General features: G+C 38.7%; 1 protein-coding gene across 1 annotated transcript in view; it reads left to right on the top strand.

The window, feature by feature from the left end:
- The first annotated feature begins 4,976 nt into the window (after window positions 1-4,976).
- LOC126355801 (CDK2-associated and cullin domain-containing protein 1-like) overlaps window positions 4,977-23,479 on the top strand; it is a 53,971-nt gene continuing 35,468 nt past the window's right edge. The window contains exons 1-5 of the mRNA XM_050006223.1: window positions 4,977-5,187; window positions 5,425-5,672; window positions 5,762-5,857; window positions 10,888-10,990; window positions 16,864-17,210. Of these exons, the coding sequence (XP_049862180.1) occupies window positions 5,178-5,187; window positions 5,425-5,672; window positions 5,762-5,857; window positions 10,888-10,990; window positions 16,864-17,210 (804 nt within the window). The 5' untranslated portion in view covers window positions 4,977-5,177. The remainder of the gene's footprint in view (window positions 5,188-5,424; window positions 5,673-5,761; window positions 5,858-10,887; window positions 10,991-16,863; window positions 17,211-23,479) is intronic.

The raw sequence follows: 23,479 nt of genomic DNA, 5'->3' as shown, positions 1-23,479 counted from the left end.
GTAAGGGAATAAACTGACCATGTTTACCTTAACCATTACGTTTTTCCCTTACCTAAGTAATAACGTCACCGACAATAGTATTTTTCTCTTTCATTGGAGCTGATTTTTTTCACTCAAAATGTTATTGACTGGAAACTGGTACACCAATGTACGTTCTTAATTAGATACAGTATGAGTATCAACTCTTGTTTGTGTTTTGTTATTTTAAAACTCCTTCTTTTTCGCTCTCTCCTTGTGCAAGAACACTCACTGGAAAAAACTATCCAAGTCGTCAAGGAACTTTTGCAAGCTTACGCAAAAACAAAGCACGATAATAAAGTAAAGACCAAGAAGACACAAAAGTATAAAATTCACACTAACTGAGTGAGCACTGTAAAAATGGATATCTTCTGGTGTTAGCAGAAAATGCCGCCGTCAAAACTTCCTTTCCAAGAAACCTTGTGTGATGGTCGATTGACAACTAATGTGAATGCATCCATTTGAAATCCATTATGGAATTTTTTGACTTGATGTGACATGAGATGATGGGATATGATGTGATGGCCAGTGTGAACTGATGTTTATGTGCTTATTTTCCTGCGGATGTACTTTCAACAAGCACATGGGCCCATACTCTCCTGATAGTTAGTGAAAACTGAACATTTGCACTCCTCAAGAAAACACATGCTTCCTTAAATACATCATAGTGCAGGCCGCCACTACACAGAGACTAGGGACATACCAATTGCCAACCACTGACTACAGAAATATTGGTTTCAGTTATCAGATAACATCAAAGAAGTATAATACATCAACAAGGATGAACGTATAAAGTAAGGAAAGATTAAACTGTGACTTTCTGATGTTGGTGATTTTTGTGAATGCTAATTTTCGGTATATGCGAGTTTTAGTTGCGATTTGTCTCAGTTTAAAATTACAGTTCATGAATTCACAATTTTTATCCCTCTGCACCAACGTAAAAAAGCGGCTTCTGCGATTTCGACTACTACTGCAATTTCTACTACTTCTGCGACTTATCATCATAGGCGTTACACTGTGATTAATGGAAATTAGAAACTAAGAGGGACTGGAAAGTACATCTGTTGACTGATATTTCAAGCCAGGTGAGCTGTGTCACTAGAATGGAAGTGGGACGTTCTCACCTGTAAAATGTGCAAACTGAGTATTTCAACAGTGTGCTACTGAAATCGTTATGTGATTTGAAATCGATGATAAATAAATGTGAAATACACTATGAGTGAATAATGAAAATTCTACTCTTCTCTTCTTAAAGCCGTCCCACACTCCTAAATTCTATGTGAAGTACTTATTGATAACGACTTGGTTATGTGTTTTAAGTTTGATCATATGCAAATGAAAATAGTAGGAAGTACAGGTGTTCCAGATAAAAGTCGACATTTGGAATTGTTTCAGCAAAATACTTCAACATACACACAAACGTTTAACAGTGTATTGTAGTGTTGAAAAAAAAATCTGTGTCTTATGTAATGAACGCCCCTTATTTTTTCGTAGTTACAGTACTTTATATGTGTATAAGGCACATCAAAATTCTCGTCAGAGCTCTGTACAGTATCTAATACACATTTTCTGAATTTACCTGCATTTTTAGTTTTTATGATGAAAAGCGCATTGTGTGTGTTTAAATATGGCATGAACATAAACCATAAGCTGCATTATATGAAGTATGAACATCCGTCAAGAGACAGCACATGGCATTAAGTGTTATATGATACATCTATTGCTACTTGAGATTTCAGCCACAAGACTTCTAGTTGTGATTGAAATCCCAGCCAGATGCTGTGAAGTTGTTATTTTGAAAACTGCGATTTCTCAATCACTATGATTGTAATGGATGATTGATTTCTTGGCCATCTCTAGAATAATAGTCAACTCACACTGGCTGTTACATCATGTCATTCCACCTGGTCCAGTACCGAATGGTGTAAGTAATATTATGAATTATCATCAGTGATACAAAAAGTCAGAGTATAGTACAGGAATTGAGGAAATAACAACGATAAAGTTCATTAATGGCCAAGTAAACTTCATAATGTACATTCTTGATCAATTTTCCGAGATAAAGTGCTGAGAAGTGAAACAACCTTTCAAAACATCGAAATTTATTTTTTAGTGAAAATGTATACATACTAACCTATCAAACAATAATGGAAAAAAACAGAACCTGTTTACCTTAGCCATTGTGCTTTTATCTTATTTAACTACTAACATGTTAAACATTTGTGTTTACGTCTTTCATTAGAGCTACCTTTTTAATTTAAAATGTTATTTAATGAAAATTGGTTCCTCAAATTATGGTCTTATTTATATACAGTGTGGGTACCATCTCTGATTCGTTATTGTAATACCACAATAATTTTTCGCGTTCAGATATCTGACCTTTCTTGTGGAAGAGCACTCAATGGAAAAGCTGGCCAAGCAGAATTTGCAATTTACCACAAAAATAAAGCACAGCAATAAAATATAGATTAAGAAGACGCGAAAGCATGAAACCCACTACTAGAACAAGAATGAGCATGGCGAAAATTGGTTAAATTCTGATGTTAGCAAACGACGCCGCAGTCAAAATTTCCTCCCTGAGCAATCTCGACGTGACGTGATGTAACGTGAGGACCTGTTGAAGGCCTGTATGAATACCCCCATTTGAAATATATTGCCAAATGTTTTGATGTGGCGTGACGACCAGTGTGAATTGACCTTGGAGCAATGGAAAATCGTTACTGATAAAAACTGAGGTACTACTTTCCTCTTGAATGAAACCATTAAAAATGACGTCTCATGCGAAAAGCTGCGAGTATTTCATTAGGATAAAATGTGTTAGTTACCGAGTCATCAAACTAAAAACGTGCATCTGTACCCAAGAAAGAATCAAACCGTTATAACTATGTTCCAAGTTACACGCAGCAGTATCACCATAACGTATTAAACAAACTTATCTCCAGGTTTCTTTAGTGACGGTTAAGCAGCGTTCACACACGCAACTAATGTGGCGCCACAGCTTGTGGGTTTGTGTAGTGGCATCGTGAGCTATAGTTCACACAGGACGCCACAGACTCTAAGTAGTTGGACAGCTTTCAATATAGCATCAGTTGAAATCATATGGGCGAATATGAATGTTATACTGCAGGATGTGGTATTAAAGGTGTGACAAGAGTTAAATACAAGGAAGACGAAACCCAAATGTTGAATCCGAAAACTGATTTCACACAGTGATAAATCAGAGGCCACAAACACATTTATAAAAGAAATAACAATTGGAGACGAAAATGCTGTCTGCAGTGGCAAAACTAATCAACAGTTGGCATATAAATATCATGTGCACACACATCGCTCCCTCAAGAGTTTAGAATCTTATTGCATTCGTTAGCATAGACATGTCGAATAAATAAATTTTAGTTTAACATCTGCCACGACACACACAGAAGCTATTCCCTGCATATGAGCCACAGTTTACAGAATGCTTGGCCTTGAAAATAACTCGCTTTTTGGTTACATGTAGTAAGTTTATTTATTTATTCATCCAAAAATCTTTTAAGACAGATTGTTGGAGATTTGATTTGCAAATATTGTCCCCCCTCCCCTCCCCAGCCTCCACAAACACCCACACACGCAGACATACACTGCAAACATAGGTTGCTGTTCTTCTCGTTCCAGAAGCTACTGTGAAAGTCTATCTGCCTACCACTGTTTTCACTTTTATCAGTAATAAATTGAAAACACACTGAAATCGAATGGAGTACAGCAGCAATGGCTCCACAATAAGTGCAACAGAATGCCCGTGTTTCGAAACACTGCCGCCAGTGAGTAGTAATGGAAGGAATGTGGCGCAATAAAGTACAACCAAATTGAACTTAAGTTCCGCCACTAAAAACTTAGAGTTCACACGTGCAATTGCATTACAACAGTATTGCGCCACTACCTGTGGCGACATTTTTGTTGCGTGTGTGAACCCAGCTTGGCAGTATGAGCACCAACTTACATAGCGTTCTGAACTCGATTAGTTATAGGAAATGGAACCCAAAAAACTAGTAAATACAGCCTCAATCTAGTAGATTTCTATCATTAAGCCACGAAGACTACTCAGATGATAAAAATGGTGTAGATTAAATCTCAATTCGGCCTAAAATACAATGACAAAGCAGATCGACTAGCGAGAAATGTGATCTGCAGTAGAAGTTTTTTGTACATAAAACTCCCATACACAGATTACCTCCTGAAGATCCAACAACAACCTATTCTTTCGAGGTAGAAAGAATGGAATGAAAGTCAAAAACAACAGAGAATACAGGACAGGAATGGTTTATAAATTCCAGACATTCAAGGAAATTAATAGCGTCCACCGTGAAATTGTGTCTCGAATATGGATTTTTTCCCGACTGATTAAATAGAATCAGCGTACCGGAGACACACTTCTGTTAATGTGACAAAGCAACAATTGCTTATGTACATCAGGTCCTGTTTCAGTGCAAGCGCTAAGGGAAAGGCAGAGCCAGATTTTCAAAGGAGCTCTCGAGACTTGGTCACTGTTAGCCACTTTGCATTACCCTAGTTCTTGGAGAGAGAACCAGGAGTGGATACGCTGCCACGGCCAGCGGAAGACATCAAAAATTAAAAGGAGTGAAACGATGACCTCAGCAGTTTCGTCCCTAAGGAATTCACACAAACACACACACACGCACACACTAAAAGCAGCGATGACCGTCGAACTTAATTCCCGAACTGAATTAGTTGCTTCAATACCTGTCAACTATATTTACTGGGTACCTACAACATTTTCTATCTTAAGACAAATTTACGAATATACGCCCTAAAATGGATGTATGATGACTCTCAGATGTAACCTTAACATATTTGTCAATCCTTTTATTTTGTGGTGACTAAAAGTATGTATGCTAAAATCAACAATAAATAAATAAGAAATAAAAATGATTGTTCCTCGTCGCCATAGGAAATGACAGTCGTTACGCGGATCGCGTGTAAATGGAACGCACCTAACGTCTGTTTGTAAATGTTATCGTTGTGTGTTGGAACTGTCAACTAGGGCTGCGACACTTTTTGAAAAGACGCGTTTATTGTTTATTTTGTTTTACATGTGTAAAAACAACAGAATGTTTGAGAAGTAGTTATAAAACCGTGAACCAATTAGATTGTTGCTAGAAATGGATTCTAGTAAGTATCGTGATAGAAATTAAAACAATATTTAGGTAAATATTACTATATCCGTCAATTTTAGGTGAATCGAAACGTAAGGTGAAGGAAGATTTCGCTCTCAAAGCGTATAAACTTGATCTCCGCTCTAATAATGCAGGTTTCATTTACTGACAATATCCCGTAATATAACCATTCGTTTCGGTATGCATCTATCTTTTTCAATTTTTAGCTAAGTTTGAGTTTTGTCTCCTACAGCTGTTCAGCAGTGTATCGTTTATGAAGCTGATTCATGGAATTCTTTGTCTGAAGCAATTGAAAAGATACTGCAAAATAAACCGATTGGTTGGGTATCATTTGAGCAGATGTACGCCATTGTATATAAATGTGTATGTAGTGGATCTGCAGAGAAGATGCATGGTGATCTCCTAGAGCTCTGTTCTAAACATTTAGATGAAGTGGAACAAACCTTAAGGGAGAAGAAGACCGCTCATTATCAAAATCATGTGAGAGATTTTTTTTTTAAATTGTACATTTTGCTGTAACCAAGCTGGTGTTGGTATAGAATTTCAGTTTGTGTGTTTTTATTTTTCAGGATGATGACTCTGTGAGCTTTGTTCTCTCGTTTCGTGATGCATTAGAACTGTACCTGAATGCTGTTCCCCAGATAACACCTATATTTGGATTCATGGTTAGTAAACTGAATTCCAATTTGTAAATTATACAAAGTACTGCTTTTTCTTTTCTTTTATAGAAAGAAAGCAAGAAAGAATTTCCCATTGTTGTCAAGTAGTCTGTGATTCATGTTTGGAGAGACAGGAACTGCGATGACAAATCTTAATTTTTCACGTCTTCAGTCATTCATTAGTTAACTTTATTATGACTGTTTCCTTAGTATCTGTTACCAATCTCAAAATAAGTAAAGTGCCTTTTATTTGTCAAAAAGATTAACCACAGACACTACTAAAATGGTCAATAGCGACTCTTACTAATAACTTCATTGTGTTCGTGAAATATGTACTATTTTACTGTCGGACTAACTATTAGAAGCTGTGTGGCTTGTGCAAGTTGTTTTCATACATTTTATGTAGGTGTAGAATTGTTCCACTTCTTAGAATTAAAAGCACCTTATGAAATGGTATTAAAATGGTCAATACTTTAAAGTAAATAGCCTATGTTGAAATGAAAATTCATTAGTGATGTAAGTTAGACTTAATTCAGTTGAGAAAAAGAAAAAAAAAGCGAGCAGATATCTATGTCTCCATGACATCTCAGTTTCTTCAGTTCCGAAATATTTGTGTAACATGATTTTTAGCAAAAGCTTCTTCACTTCAGGGTGCAAAACTAACTAATTCTGAAACGCTATTATTTATGTAGCACATTTTTGTTCAAGACACACCTTCCTCAAACATTAAGATATTAAGCAAAGGTAATCATTTCCGAAACCAATAAGGGCTGCTGATAAATAACTCTTTATTTGCTAGTAGTTTTTATGTTATGATGATCTTCAGGTATCATACAGTTATTCACAGGATCCTTCATGGCAACATTCTTAGTGAGGTGTCCAATAAAATAAAAGCCATCCTGCATGACTGCCATCAATATTGAAATGCATACAAAATACAGTCAGTAATAAAATGTACTAACAGAGTTAATAGTCTTCATGCATTATCATAATAAAGTCCCACCTTTTTCTGTGATCACTCTACAGGGATGTATTTTATGTCATGCCACCATAAGAATATGGCTACATGTACTTTTGGTACTTGAATGTGGTCAGAAGATTAAAATCAGTAGTAAACAAAGCATAATTCGTTAGCAATCCATGCCAATTTGAAATACGATTTTTTTCGAATATTTATGAGCTGTGAGGTACGGCCTTCACAAAATATATTAAGACATTCATCAACATTTGACATATTTGTTTATGAACGAAGTGTGTTTTACTACTAACAAGTGTGCAGTGCTAGGATGAGCATGGAGTGGGTAACAGATAAGGCCGTAATAAGAAAGGGAGATTTGAGAAGTAAATATGCCTGAAACAAGTAGATGGTGCACCTAGGTAGACATCCTAGCCACCAGGATGTGGCTGGGCTGCGGTGGACTAAAATCCAAAGAGAACGAACACTTCCAGCTCACTGCTCTGGCCACATTTCTGCAAGCAGCATGTGATATTGTCTCTGCACATTCTGTTGGTTCTCTACAGGAGTCACACAGAAAAGTGTAATCTGACAGGAACCAGTATCAGAATGAAATGCTTCTGTCCAGAAACATAGCCTGGCCTGGCACATAGACCATGCAAATGAGTGCCAATTAAGGGGTGCTAAACCATCTGTGAGACAAAAATAAACTACTCTACATTATCCTAGTCAGATAGTGGCTTTTACCCAAGCCCTTAAAAGAAGGGGGGGGGGGCTGAGACTGATTATTCTGCTGACTAGGAGTCACTCGAATAAATTAGGGAATCAAATAAAATTACACAATTTATTGCATAATTGAATAAATGTATTTTCTGTTTCGTAAAGTATGATGTAATGTCAAACACTGATTTAAAGAAGACTGTAAAGTAATCAGTCCACCCAACTAACCGTCTACCCGACGGGAGGACCTAGTCACATGACATTATAAAATACAGTCATTTAGAGGTGGGATATTTCTTTTCTTTTGGAAACATTATGTGGTTCTTGAAATGGGCTAGCCCATCACTCAAAAATTGCAAAATATATCTGGATTTATACTCTGAAGACCAGATATTTATCAGTAAATGTAGTACACTGTCAAGAATCATTAAACAGTTTGGAAGACTCTAATTTTTTTGCTATTTGTTAATGAAATGAGAAACAGAACAACTACTTTATGGTGCATTAATGATATGATGGCATTTATTACCAAAACGTTCTAGCTTGTGAACAATAGTAATTTAAAGGAAATATTATTTTGATTATAATCTACTTGTATGCGGAGAGTTATGACAAATACAGTTCTTTGATGTACCATCCCTTGTTGTTGTCCTTTCTGGGGGCAGTATGACAAGGAAATTTTGTGTTAATTGTTACAAGAAAATGTTCATTTGATAACAGCCTCCACAATCCCTCCCCCTCATTTACTTCAAAATCTGAATTGAAAAATTTTGTTTGGATCACAATATGATGGATTTCAAAGAGGGGCACATGATAATTTATGAAATGCAAATTCAGTATTACTAACTATTGAGACAAACCTTTATCCAAACAGTATGTTGGTGAATATAAAAGTGTACTGTAAAAAGCCAATAATATTTTGTTGGAAAAAAAGCTAATAGGCCTGCTGTTTGAGATCAACAGGAAATATAGCTACAATTGACTGTGAAACAGTAGAAAAGAGATTTTATCTTCGTATACAACATTTCTGGGTCCTTTGGATAGGGAGTTCAAGCTGAAATGGCAAGGTTGGTGTGAAAAGAAAAAATAAAACATGCTTTTCTTCCAGGATAATGCACTGCTCACCACAATGGGCTATTGTGATGACCAGTGACTTGTTGCATTGCATGCAAATTGCTGTAAATTTGTATTTGGTGAAACTGGGTACAAATTTCTTTCCTGGAGAAATAGGAAAGAAATGGAACTGAAGGGAAGTTGTGTTCAGAAATTTGGTTTGTTGCAGGAAAAACAGTTATGTACTTTGTCTGCTTGTGTCTGTGTATGTGCGGATGGATATGTGTGTGTGTGTGCGCGAGTGTACACCTGTCCTTTTTTTCCCCTAAGGGAAGTCTTTCCGCTCCCGGGATTGGAATGACTCCTTACCCTCTCCCTTAAAACCCACATCCTTTCATTTTTCCCTCTCCTTCCCTCTTTCCTGACAAAGCAACTGCCAGTTGCGAAAGCTCGTAATTCTGTGTGTGTGTTTGTGTGTTTTGTTCATGTGCCTGTCTGCCGGCGCTTTCCCGCTTGGTAAGTCTTGGAATCTTTGTTTTTAATATATTTTTCCCATGTGGAAGTTATAGCTAGTTTACTACATGAGTGAGGCCTTGTCTTAAGATTATGAGATGAATGAGATTCAAGTAACAATGAACTGACTAAAAAAGAATAGGTACTAGTAACATTAAAAAACATGTAGCTTCCTGTTTATAAGAGGTCTTGGAAGAGGCGGCCATGGGTATCCAGGCATCGCCATCTTCTTGTGATGACGTTACCAGCAATACACTGTAATGCTGATAGTGTGATGGTGTTAATTTCTCTAGTAACGTTCCATTTAAAGTCATGTGTTGTGTGAAGAATTGTCAGAATACACTTCACTGTTTAGTATGCCCCGTAAATAAAAAGGACACAGTGTTAAGTCTGGGAATCTTGGGGGGCCAGAGGCAAGTCTGTTGTCAGGGAACATGTTGGTGATGGAGGACATACTGTGGTTGGATGTGTGAGCGGTTGCTCCATCTTGTTGGAATACTGCATACAGCTTCTCTGCATTTGTTAATTGTGCGTAGAAACAGTCAGAGATATCTAGATATCTGGCACTGATTTAGGTGTGATTGAAAAATATGGGGCCAATACTCTGCATGCCGGACAACGCACACCAAACACCTATCTTCTCTGAGTGGAGAGGTTCTTTATGCAGAATATGTTGGTTGTCCTGTAACCAGTATCTGCAATTCGGAGAGTTTAAATAACCTGACAAATGGAACAAGGCCTCATATGACATGAATTAAAGCAATGGGTCCAAGTAACCACTGCCATCTGATGTTAACAACCAGTTACAATAATTAATTCTTTTTTATTGCTCCTCAGATTTCTACTCTTGCACCACTCTCACATGACAACTTTGAATTCCACATCTTTTAGTACACAGTGACTCAATGTACGAGATACACCAACATGCTTTGGTAACCTCCTTACTGACTTACGAGGACTTCTCATAATGTTCATGCGAATTCTGTTTATAGTTTCAGTGGTCCTCACTGTCAGTTGCCTGTTCCTCTACACTTTCTGAATGTATGCTATAGCTGTCCATTTTTTATACAGATCGTTAATAGTGCTGGTCTGGGGAATTTACTACCAGGAAACTTTGTGTAACGCTCCACAATATCAACTTGTTTTTCTAATGCAAACTGCCCCATTTCTGTAACAACTCAACAATTCGAGCTTCTTACAACAACTGATGCACTAATAACAAGCTGCATTGAACTTTTCATTAAAGTGAAGTTTAAGCCAACTTTAAAGATGGCGTTGCCACTTCACAGGCATTTTGACTAGAGATGATTGACCGGTATGCGAGACCTAGCGATTTTATGTGAGACACTCTGTAGTATACTCCATCTCTGAAGATTTAACTCCCAATTTTGAACCTACAAATGATGGGAAGGTATTTTGATACAGTAGCTTGATTCCAAACAAAAATGCTATGTGGTGGGTGAAAAAAATGAAATTCAAGAAGAGAAATTTTCATGTGAGTGAATGCCTATTTTAAGGTGACAGTCAGTACTGTCCAATGAGTAAGTGTATGTTAGAGAATGATTGCTATTCTAAAGTGAGAGTCACTTGTCAAAACACTGTATGGGGATGCTAGAACAATTCAAGAACAGTAACACTGAATTGTTTGTAAAAGAAATGTTTGCATTTTTTGACTGTTTCTTTGAAGGTTTTCAGAACTAATTAGGCATTGATCATTGTAATTTCACTGTGTGTGTCATCTCTTTGCAAAAATATTTATCAGTTACTGATCTAACATTCACTTTTTTCCCCACAGAATAAGTTCTTCGTTGAAATGAGACTCCAAACTACATTGCAGAATGAATTGCTGGACCTTTTCAGAGTGCGAGTAGCCAACAAACATATAGATACTCTAATGAGTAAGTATTCAACTAATATGCATTATGAATTGGTTCTTACATTTACATACTTTACAAACAGAGGGATTAATCAAATAAAAATATAGGTCATACGACAGAAAAGAAAGTACAAGCAGTGAGTTGTTTATCAAGACAGAGAAGACACAAGTTTTCATCCAGCTAGTGAATAAAGGTCTAATTATTTTATACTAAACAAACTTTCATATTGTTTGGAGCACATGGATTTGCCAAATGACGCGAGATGCTGGAATGCCAATACTTATATTGCAAGACAAAGGAAATAGATTTGTTCAAGGCAATAATGATAAGTATCTGAAGAGGGAAATATATGTTTAGCTCTTCGTGCATCAGAGAGGCACAGATGAAGAAAGATGACAAAAATGGGAGAAATTAATGTTGTTGTCTTATTTTAAATTACATTAACATAAACTAAAATACAAGATTCCACTTACAAATTTCCTTTTTGATGAATGTTGAAATTAAAATTTTTAAGCTTTGTTATCACGTCGTCGTAGATTTGTTGCATTTCCTCACGTGTCGTTCTTGGTTACTTGATACCTAATTACAAAACATGTCCACTGATGAGCCAAAACAGTATGACCATCTGCTTAACAGCTTGTTTATCCATCTTTGGAAAGAAATACATAACTGCTACTGAGTATCATAGATGTGACAGTTTGTTGGTAGGTTTGTGGAGGTAAGTGGCATTAGATGTCTATGCACAGGTCATGTAAAGTTCAATAATGGAAAATCCAGGATGGACTGTAACAGTATTATGAAAATAATAGTTGCTACTCACCACATAGTGAAGATGCTGCTTGATACGGGCAAGTCTTCAGGTCCAGATTATATACCGATTAGGTTCCTTTCAGATTACGCTGATACTATAGCTCCCTACTTAGCACTCATATACAACCGCTCGCTCACCAATAGATCTGTACCTACAGATCGGAAAATTGCGCAGGTTGCACCAGTGTTCAAGAAGGGTAGTAGGAGTAATCCATTTAACTACAGACCTATATCATTGACGTCGGTTTTGCAGTAGGGTTTTGGAGCATATACTGTATTCAAACATTATGAATCACCTCGAAGGGAACGATCTATTGACACGTAATCAGCATGGCTTCAGAAAACATCGCTCTTGTACAACGCAGCTAGCTCTTTATTCACACGAACTAATGGCCGCTATCGACAGGGGATCTCAAGTTGATTCCGTATTTCTAGATTTCCAGAAAGCTTTTGACACCGTTCCTCATAAGCGACTTCTAATAAAGCTGCGGAGCTATGGGGTATCGTCTCAGTTGTGCGACAGGATTCGTGATTTCCTGTCAGGTAGGTCGCAGTTCGTAGTAATAGACGGCAAATCATCGAGTAAAACTGAAGTGATATCAGGTGTTCCCCAGGGAAGCATCCTGGGACCCCTACTGTTCCTGATCTATATAAATGACCTGGGTGACAATCTGAGCAGTTCTCTTAGACTGTTCGCAGATGATGCTGTAATTTACCGTCTACTAAGGTCATCCGAAGACCAGTATCAGTTGCAAAGCGATTTAGAAAAGATTGCTGTATGGTGTGTCAGGTGGCAGTTGACGCTAAATAACGAAAAGTATGAGATGATCCACATGAGTTCCAAAAGAAATCCGTTGGAATTCGATTACTCTTAAGACTGTCAATTCAACTAAGTACCTGGGTGTTAAAATTACGAACAACTTCAGTTGGAAGGACCACATAGATAATATTGTCGGGAAGGAGAGCCAAAGGTTGCGTTTCATTGGCAGGACACTTAGAAGATGCAACAAGTCCACTAAAGAGACAGCTTACACTACACTCGTTCGTCCTCTGTTAGAATATTGCTGCGGGGTGTGGGATCCTTACCAGGTGGGATTGACGGAGGACATTGAAAGGGTGCAAAAAAAGGGCAGCTCGTTTTGTATTATCACGTTATAGGAGAGAGAGTGTGGCAGATATGATACACGAGTTGGGATGGAAGTCGTTACAGCATAGACGTTTTTCGTCGCGGCGAGACCTTTTTACGAAATTTCAGTCACCAACTTTCTCTTCCAAATGCGAAAATATTTTGTTGAGCCCAACCTACATAGGTAGGAATGATCATCAAAATAAAATAAGAGAAATCAGAGCTCGAACAGAAAGGTTTAGGTGTTCGTTTTTCCCACTCGCTGTTCGGTAGTGGAATGGTAGAGAGATAGTATGATTGTGGTTCGATGAACCCTCTGCCAGGCACTTGGATGTGAGTTGCAGAGAAGTCATGTCGACGTATAGGCACAACAAAAGAACTATCAGAAAATGAGTTTTCAGCCAATAAAGCCTTTGTGAGAGATAGAATATGCTTGTAGTGTGGCCTCAGCAGCCAGAGACTGCAGTCATATGTGTGTGAGTCGCGCATGCACTTTTTGTGTGTGTGTGTGTGTGTGTGTGTGTGTGTGTGTGTGTGTGTGTGTGATGAAGGCCTTATTGACTGAAAGCTCATTTTATGACAGTCTTTTTGTTGTAGCTATCTGCCACTCAGCATCAACGCTATATGGTGAGTAGCAACTATCCTTTTCATAATATTATCACAAGTCATTTAATTTGCATAAATAATAGGCGAGTTTAGTCACCGAGACATCAATGTGAGTCCGCTATAATGTTGCTGAAACCACTGTAGCGTGCTTCTGCCTCTGTGACACAGTCAGTTATACTGCTGTAACATGACATTGCAGTCAAGCAAGAAGGGTGCAGGTGGTTCACAAGTGTCAAGCATGTCTTAGATTACTACCACAGGTCCCATGCAAGCACAGGAGAATGTCTCCCATAGCATAACATTGCTCCCACCAGCTTGTGTCCGTGGCATGCTTCAAGCCGCCATTCACTTCGATGACGGTGTTTGTGGAGACGACCATCAACATATTGTAGCAAAAATGTGATTAGCACAAAGAGCTGACACATTTTCATTGATTGACAGTCGAATCCTGATGGTCCCTATCCCACTGCAATTGTAACTGATGATGTTGTTGGTCAAAAAGAGGTGATCTGCCATGAAGCTCCATGTTCAACAATGTGCAATGAACGGTGTGCTCTGAAGTGTTTGTGTGTGTGCACCAACATTGTGCATTTTCGGCAGATGTGGCACAAATCACCGTCTATCGTACTTTACAGAGCAGACAAGCTTCCAGACTCCTCATTCTGTGAAGAGTCATTGATGCCCAACCATTTAGTACCTAGTGGTAGTTTCACTGTCCTCCTACCTCTTTCTGTAGATGTTCATGACAGTAGCACATTGACATTCGACCAGCTTTGCCGTTTTCGAGATATTTGTACACAGACACTGCATAATAATAACCTGCCCTTTGCCAGAGCCACTTATCCTGATGGATTTCCCCAATTACTGCCCATATCTTCGCTAGGGTCTGCTTCGCTGACATACTTGTTGGCATTTCACATGCCTGCAGTGCCGTCAGGTGGATCCAATGTAATATGAGGCACTAGTCATAATGTTTCGGCTTATCGGTGTAAATTATGTTAGCCAGTCACAACATGACATGTTCAATGAACGCTGTAACGGAATGTGGATTTTTTTGTGTTGCTCTCTTATATTTTCCTCCTGTAAAACCTTTTACTAGGAGAACAGAAATTTTTGAAGTGTGTTGTTGCAGAAGAATTTTAATGCTTAGATGAGTAGATCGAGTAACTAATGAATGGGTAATGCATCAGATTGATGAGAAGAGAGCTTTGTGGTACAACTTGATTAAGAGAAAGGATAGGTAGGTAGAACACATCCTGTGCCATAAGGTGATAGAAAATTGGTAAGTCTTCAGACAGAAGACCACAACAATAGTAACACACTTGGTTTATTTTTAATCTTTTATAGGTGATTAAATTATTACAGTACCAATATAAAGAACAGGAAAATATGTTATACCTATTCATAACAGTTGAATTCAGAGCTGCCAACCATAGTCGTAAATCATCCCATAGCATACCATGTGATGCAGTGTCAGTGACAAACTATAAATCCAATGGTTCAGAACCCCAGTTGGTCCTAGGATATATCTGACACCATTATTTTCACTTTTGACAGTTCTCTGTGATAAAACTGGACCAGGTTTGAGTTTCTACTGTAGTGCCTCTTGCTTAATGAGCAAGCTCAACTGTCAGAGAGAGGCAAGTTTCACATTGTTGGCCACTTGTTGTCATGGCCATAAGTTACATTTGTTTTTTGTAGTAAAAGGTGGAAACTAGGTACTGAATAAAAATATCTGCAGCTCTTTGTGAAACTAATTATCTATCTGTATTTATAGTGAAGTGCATTTTAGATAAAGAAGACACACTAAACCAAATCAGAACAAGGAATACAATCTACCACACAGGCTAAAATTTCTTGATGACTTCACATTGTCACATACTGTGAGTGAAGTTAGTCATTGCTAAGAATAAAAAAGTGTCATTGCATACTATTTTTTAAGTCTTGAAATGTCTTATGGCATTTTATGTTGGGAAATGTGAACGGTGCTTCCAGCATATTCAACAGTGAAATGACTTAACCCTTTGGAGACTAGCCACTTAGAAGAATATCAGACCTAGAAAGCCGGGCATTTATGCAGTTATTTAAAGAGTTAGGTTCAAATTAATGATGATGTAAATAAAATAGAAAGAAACTTCCACATGGGAAAAATATATTAAAAACAAAGATTCCAAGACTTACCAAGCGGGAAAGCGCCGGCAGACAGGCACAATGAACAAAACACACACACAGAATTACTAGCTTTCGCAACCGATGGTTGCTTCTTCAGGAAGGAGAGGGAAAGACGAAAGGATGTGGGTTTTAAGGGAGAGGGTAAGGAGTCATTCCAATCCCGGGAGCGGAAAAACTTCCCTTAGGGGAAAAAAGGACAGGTGTACGCGCGCGCGCACACACACACATCCATCCGCACATACACAGACACAAGCAGACATATGTCTCCTTCCTGAAGAAGCAACCATCGGTTGCGAAAGCTAGTAATTCTGTGTGTGTGTTTTGTTCATTGTGCCTGTCTACTGGCGTTTTCCCGCTTGCTAAGTCTTGGAATCTTTGTTTTTAATATATTTAAAGAGTTTGTTTCATGTGTGTAGTTAATGTACCATCAAGAATAATACTTATTAAAAAATGACCAGCTGTGAGATTTATTTTTCATGTGTACTTTAGTTCTTCGAAAAATAACAAGTTTTAAAATAATGATGACAGAAAGTATAATTATCCCACCAAAATTTTGAGGTGAATTATTGAGCAATTTCTTCCTCTTGAGCTTTCAAAGTTTCTTGCTCACTCAACAGATATGACGTATTTGTAGCAGAGTTAATGGAAACCGTGAAACCTAACAAGCACTCCCACAAAATTATGTCAGTACAACCATATTGACTCAGCCATTTGCCACAGTAACCATTATACTAGTTACTGTTTCCATTGAAATAATTCTATAAATTGACAACAGGAGGCAGCACCAGTCAAGGGACAGGTAGCGAGACATCCATGCATGGTTCTCATGTGAAAAGAATCCAGTTTTCAAGTTTTTGAGTGATAGATGGCTTATGGACAAAGGAAATTCAGCAGGACCTATACTCTGGTGCGGTCGTTTTAAGACAGAGTTGTGGCACGAGCTGTGCTCATGTTTGGTCTTCAAAGTGTTGAGTACTGTATTTAACACACCCACATCCCCACTAGTGTGTGTGGTTGTATGGAGGGTGCCCCTCCCCCCCCCCCCTCTTTTTATTTTTATTTTGTTCCCCGCCCCCCTCACATTGAGTACTCTAGTGTTTTTGAATGCCAGTATACTAAAAATTATTAAGTCTTTTAAATCATATGAAACAACGTTAAATGCATTTGTTTTTGGTTACAGGCAGTGTACGAGATCTGTTATCAAGGCCATTTGCAGTGGATCCTTCTGTACTATTAGGACTGTTTGTACGGCTGCATTCTTTGGGCCATGGTGATTATGCACTGGCTTATCCAGATCTCTTTGCTCGATACATTCCTTGTGTGCTACCACCAATGCAAGAAAGTGATCTGGAAAGGCATGTAACTGAAACAAAAGTTATGCAGGATCAGATGCGTGTAGTACAACTCTCAGAATCAGCTACTACCATGCGGGGCTGTAAGCGTCGTGGGGATGATGAAAGTTATGGTCCATCTGCTGGTGTAGGTGCTACAGCAGTACAGGCTGGAACACCACAGCTCTACAACTAGGTATGTTGTTCGCTCCAGGTGCAGAAATCATTCCTTAGTTTTGTTAGCCAGTACTAGGCCTACATAAGTTTCTTTATACAAAGGTACATTTACTAATTAGCATATATTTATCATTGAAAACAGAAACTGAGTAATGATGGAAGACTCTATGAAAATTTAAAATCTTTCGTGTTAATATCTTTTCTTTGATTTGTGTATCACTGCTACTTTGTGGTGCCCCCAATGAACTATGTGAAAAAATATAATTTTCTAGTTATCACATTCTCTGTCACGCAGTTTACAGATTGCACCCAGATTACAAAACTTGAAAGACCATTTTCCTTTTTTTGTGCTTACGTTGACTTTTCCTATTACGCATAGGGACAGGAAAAAATTGTTTTATCTTATAACTAAATATAGTGTTATTTTTAATCAGTTTTGGTGAAATTTTTAACCAATTTTGGTGCTATTTTTGCCAATGCTGGTGCTACTTTTTGGCAATTAGGGGGCCCTTTCTTGCCAATATCAGTGCTATATTTTTGCCAGATTCAGTCAGACTCAGTGTATTCTTTTTGCCAAATTCGGTGTATTTTTTTCCCAAATGTGGTGTGAGTTTTTTGTCAAACTCATTGGTTCTTTTTTCCCCTCAAAATGTTTTCGTAAATTTGGTGTAATTTTTTATGAATTTCACTGCTATTTTTGTCTATTTTGCTGTTGTTATTTTGTGGATTTCACTGTTATTTTTTGCCAATTTCACTATTATTTTTTCCAATTTTGCTACTACTTTTGCCAAGTTTTGTTCTTGTTATTTTTGCAAATGTTGCTATTTATTATTTCCCCTTCCCTCAATCTCACCATTTTTACTAATTTTGCTGCTGCTTTTTGTCACTTTTGTTTCTGTTTTTGCTAGTTTTGTCATTAATATTTGGCAATTTCACTTTTTTTAAATACTTCGGTTATTTTTTTCCATTTCTGTGCCGTTTTTGACGCCACCTCATAGTACAGGGGGAATGAACCATCAGTTTCAGTTTACACACGAACCTCGGCCTTAAGGCAATAAGAAGTCAAAATCCAACATTCAATAACTCTTGATTACGATTATTGATGTAGTGCCATTCTCAGACGTATAATGTTTTTATTAGGGAAATGACAAATTTCATGATATTTGAGAAAATTGTTGATGAGCAGTATTTTGTAAAAATTGTTGACTACATGTTATTTCTGTAGAAACTGCTAGTTTTGTGTTATTTTTGCATTATCATTTTTGCAAAATTTTTCTGTCGCTGATTATGTGTTGTCATTTATACTCAGTAAAATCTCCTAGGGTTTGCTCTTAACATCATCTTCATAAAAAGTGTTACCAGTCTTTATTAACTCATGGCAAAACGTGTGCATGAAACAAAGGGGAAACTAAAGACATTTACCTATCCTTCAGCTTCTGTATATTATTTCTTTTTATCTAGTGTGATCAGGAACATATAAATAAGAAACCAGCACATGATGTGCACATAATATCAGCAGACATGTTGTACATGTTGTGAATAAGAATAGCAGTCATTATTACAATGGAAACTCCAGGTTGGAATATCACAATATAAGGAAGCCAGAATGAGATTTTCACTCTGCAGCGGAGTGTGCGCTGATATGAAACTTCCTGGCAGATTAAAACTGTGTGCCCGACCGAGACTCGAACTCGGGACCTTTGCCTTTCGCGGGCAAGTGCTCTACCAACTGAGCTACCGAAGCACGACTCACGTCCGGTACTCACAGCTTTACTTCTGCCAGTATCCGTCTCCTACCTTCCAAACTTTACAGAAGCTCTTCTGCGAACCTTGCAGAACTAGCACTCCTGAAAGAAAGGATAGTGCGGAGACATGGCTTAGCCACAGCCTGGGGGATGTTTCCAGAATGAGATTTTCACTCTGCAGCGGAGGGTGCGCTGATATGAAACTTCCTGGCAGATTAAAACTGTGTCGGTCTGCCAGGAAGTTTCTCAGCTAGTCCAGGCAGGCAGCTTTCATACACACCCTGGCAGCACTTGTTGCAGCTGGGGTAACATATGTGGACCATCAAAATATCTCAAAATCCCAGTCATTACCCTAGTGCCCAGTTTGTGATTGCAGAGCCTCCGCATGGCACAAGTGCTGAGCTCAGGGGTGTCTGCAAGTGACTTGATTCCGACAGCAGACCCCACTTGTGACTGTGTCACTACACTCATCTTCCTGGAGTAATCTAGCCCACTGAATGTTTGTGTAGCTAAAGTGTGGCTGCATGAAGGAGCTGTTTCTACTGTTCATATTTTGCAGGACACTAGTTCGGAGTAAAAGTTCCAAGTTAGCTACTCTATGTTTGTACTCTTTGTTCCATTATTTATATTTATGCTGTTTTCGCTGTTTCACATTCTTGGACTCATTCTGTGTTTCGTCTCTGCATCATCCCACATCAGTTCAATGGTACTTGAGACATTTCTTTGCTTATGTTGATGTTCCCAGTACAGGCTTGCGGGCCAAAGAGTACTAAGGGTCGGCTTTGGGCTACCCTACGCCTAAGGCAAAAATAAAATCTTGTGTGATGATAACCCCGTTCTATTGTGTACCTTCGAATTATAGGTTGCTACCACATACAGTAGTAGAGCAGCCCAGTCACTATGGTAACTATTTACATGATGTACCCTCTCTATTCTCCCACTGGCTTGCTGATGTAGTGCACTAATCTGCAGCTTCTTTTTTTGTAGAAGCCAACACAACTGCTTCATCAGATTCGGCATAAATTTAGTGCCCTGATCTGTTATGATCATCTCTGGCATCTCAGAATTTAAAGTCCAGTCGTTAACCGTTGCATGAACAATTATTTCCTGTTATTGGTTCATTACCACAATCATGGACAGAAATCATGAAGTGAGACCAAGCGAGGTGACGCAGTGGTTAGCACACTGGACTCACATTCGGGAGGACGACGGTTCAATCCCTTCTCCAGCCATCCTGATTTAGGTTTTCCGTGATTTCCCTAAATCGTTTCAGGCAAATGCCGGGATGGTTCCTTTGAAAGAACACGGCCAATTTCCTTCCCCATCCTTCCCTAGTCTGAGCTTGCGCTCCGTCTCTAATGACCTGTCGACGGGACGTTAATACACACTAACCATGAAAAGTGATAGATTATAATCTGCGCACATAAATTTCCTGCCGGTATGTGTCAACCTTTACAATGGCGTCTGTTGTTGACTAAGTTCAGCTCTCTACATCCATGCTATACTGTTTTGATGTACCGTAACACATCTTGTTTCTGGGTTTTTCTCCAAAAATTCTCTGCAACACTTCATTCTGTAGCTTATCAGTCTCCATACTCTGCTAAGATAGGGTCATGGGCTTGCCGTAACATTTCATTCTGTGAACATGTGTGTACGGTTATACACCCTTGTTTGTTTGTATAATACTTCATCAGATTGTTGACATTTCCAGTCAGCAGCCTGAGTCTCTTGCCACTTGTCCATGGCTATAATAATATGGTGTAAAGCGCATATCTTGTGACACAACCCATCTGCATTACTCTGGTTCTTCCCCAGACGATGTATGACCTTAAAATCAAACTTGCTCAATTATAAAAGCCACTGTGGCAAGCATATGGATGGATCTTTAAGGCCCAAAAGGAGTTTCAGTGCTGCATGATCTGTTGTAACTTTAAGATGCCAACCATATGGGAATAAGTGACTGCAGAGATCAAACTGAGCATCTCTTTTTCAGTAATTGGGTAATTTTTCTCAGTCTTATTTAGCTGTTGAGAAGCAATAGGTGTCAGGAGCTCTGCTCTGTCAATTTCCTGACTAAGGATGCACCCCGAGGCATGGTTGCTCGAATCACATTGTAATATAAATTCTTTCTCATAATCCAGGAATGTGAGAATTGGTGCAGGGGTCAGCAAATCTTTGAATCATACTGGGGCTTCTTGGCACTTCAGAGTCCATAGAAACTTCACCTGCTTCTTCAGCAAATGTGTCAGGAATCTTGCTAGTTTGGCAGAAATTTTCTATAATAATTAGTTAAGTCTAGGTAGGACTGTAACTCTTTTACTGCTGTATGTGTTTGGAATTCCAACAGTTTGCACAAGCTGTGGGTTGGTTCACACTCCATCCCAGACAATAATATGGCCCATGTAGCAAACTCTTTTAGTACAAAATGCCACTTTACTTAACTAGGTGTTGTTCATAACTGACTAAAGACATAATGTACCACATGTTCCTCGATGTCCTTAGAAAACAGTATATCTTTCAGGATCACAGAGCACTGTTTCAGTTTCAAACCACATAGTAATCTGTACAGCAGGCACTGGAATGTTGCCGGCACATTCTTCAATCTGAATGGCATTCGCTGGTACTAGGGATCATAAGTGCTATCTTGGGTCGATCCTTTGGGGCTATCTCTGTCTGATATGGTACCCCTGTGCAACATTATGGTTGTAAAGTAATGGCACTACCCAAGGTTATCTAGTGTTTCCCTGAATTAAGGTGTGGGATATGTGTCCTCATTTGTCTTCTGATATAAATACCTGTAATTACAACTAAATCTGTAAGCCTTACTCCTGTCTGAGCCCTTTTTAGGTACAATTACTATTGTTGCTATGGACTGGCACTCTCTTCTATAATCCCATCCTGAAGCTGTTGGTCAATAAATTCCTCTGCCACTGGTTGTAAATGTTGTGAAATTCGATATGGTTTTCTATACTCTGGTGGTTCATTCCTAGTGGGAATCCTATGTTGCATTAGCAGTGTAACTGGCAATGGCCCAGGAAGGTTAAACAATCCACATATTCTTCTATTAATCTTTCCATCTTCTTCCTGTCATGTTCTTCCAAGTGTGATATATTTTCCTGCAGTGCAGGTAAGATAACAGCTGTCTCAACTTCAAATATTTTTTGCTGAAGTCTGTATCTAACACTTCCTTTTCCAAAGCCTCCATGTTAGCTACCAGTGCACCTCATGATAGCTCCACTTTTAGTGAACTGAAAGTGTCCATGCTGATGGGCTCTACCCAGCTGCCATCAACATCTTGTATGTAGGATGTTGATGTTGTTGTTGTGATCTTCAGTCCTGAGACTGGTTTGATGCAGCTCTCCATGCTACTCTATCTCGTGCAAGCTTCTTCATCTCCCAGTACCTACTGCAGCCTACATCATTCTGAATCTGCTTAGTGTATTCATCTCTTGGTCTCCCTCTAGGATTTTTACCCTCCACGCTGCCCTCCAATACTAAATTGGTGATCCCTTGATGCCTCAGAACGTGTCCTACCAACCGATCCCTTCTTCTAGTCAAGTTGTGCCACAAGCTCCTCTTCTCCCCAATTCTATTCAATACCTCCTCATGAGTTATGTGATCTAGCCATCTAATCTTAAGCATTTTCTGTAGCATCACATTTTGAAAGCTTCTATTCTCTTCTTGTCCAAACTATTTATCGTCCATGTTTCACTTCCATGTATGTAGGATAACTTAAACAAATAATAAACTGTGCCTTACCAGGTTTTCATTCTCCGATAAGGGCTCAAATACACACAGAACATTAACTGCCCTGTCCTCTCCTAATCCAACTATTCTGTCTTTTCTTTACCTCTCAGTATTATATCCCACGAGTCTAGCCTAAGAACACAGTTTAGCCGACCTCCTCTGTGCCTGGTGTATGCTGTGCATTTTCTCATTTCTTGCAGCTGTAGAACCAAGATGGAACAACACCCAATCAGCTCCATTGCACACTGTTGTAGGTCAACTTTGACATAATGTCCAGTCAGAAAATTTAGCTAAAGTATGATGTTGTTGCTTAAGTGTATGCTAGGGAGAACTTCCACAGTAGCCCAGAAGTCTTCCTCACTCCCCCCCTGCCCTCCTCCCACACTCAGAATCCTATTGCTGCTGCTCTGAGCGAATGAATAATACCCTCACCATACAACCTGCACTGAGGTGGGTTCAAATTCTTTACCCTAAGTACACCCTGACTGACTGTGGATACATGTGATCACATATCAGCAAAAATTTGTACTCTTCTGCCTACAAAGCTGGTTAGACAACAGTCCACCACTGCTTCCACACAGGAATGCCCCGTGCTAACATTCACTGGTAACTTCACACAGTGGCTGCAGTGTTACCTCCTTCATTTAAAGCTTGGGTGTGAGATCTATCCTGCAACCCTCACACTTGTGTGAGAGTATCTCAGAAGTGGCAAAATGTTCAGAGTATCCAACCGGTCTTCAATTCTGTAAATTGCAACTTCTTACAGTAGTGTTGGATGTAACCTAGCTGACCACAT

The sequence above is a fragment of the Schistocerca gregaria genome, chromosome 3 (genome assembly GCF_023897955.1).
Source record: "Schistocerca gregaria isolate iqSchGreg1 chromosome 3, iqSchGreg1.2, whole genome shotgun sequence".
NCBI classification, from domain to species: domain Eukaryota; kingdom Metazoa; phylum Arthropoda; class Insecta; order Orthoptera; family Acrididae; genus Schistocerca; species Schistocerca gregaria.
This window is presented reverse-complemented; position numbering and strand designations above follow the sequence as displayed.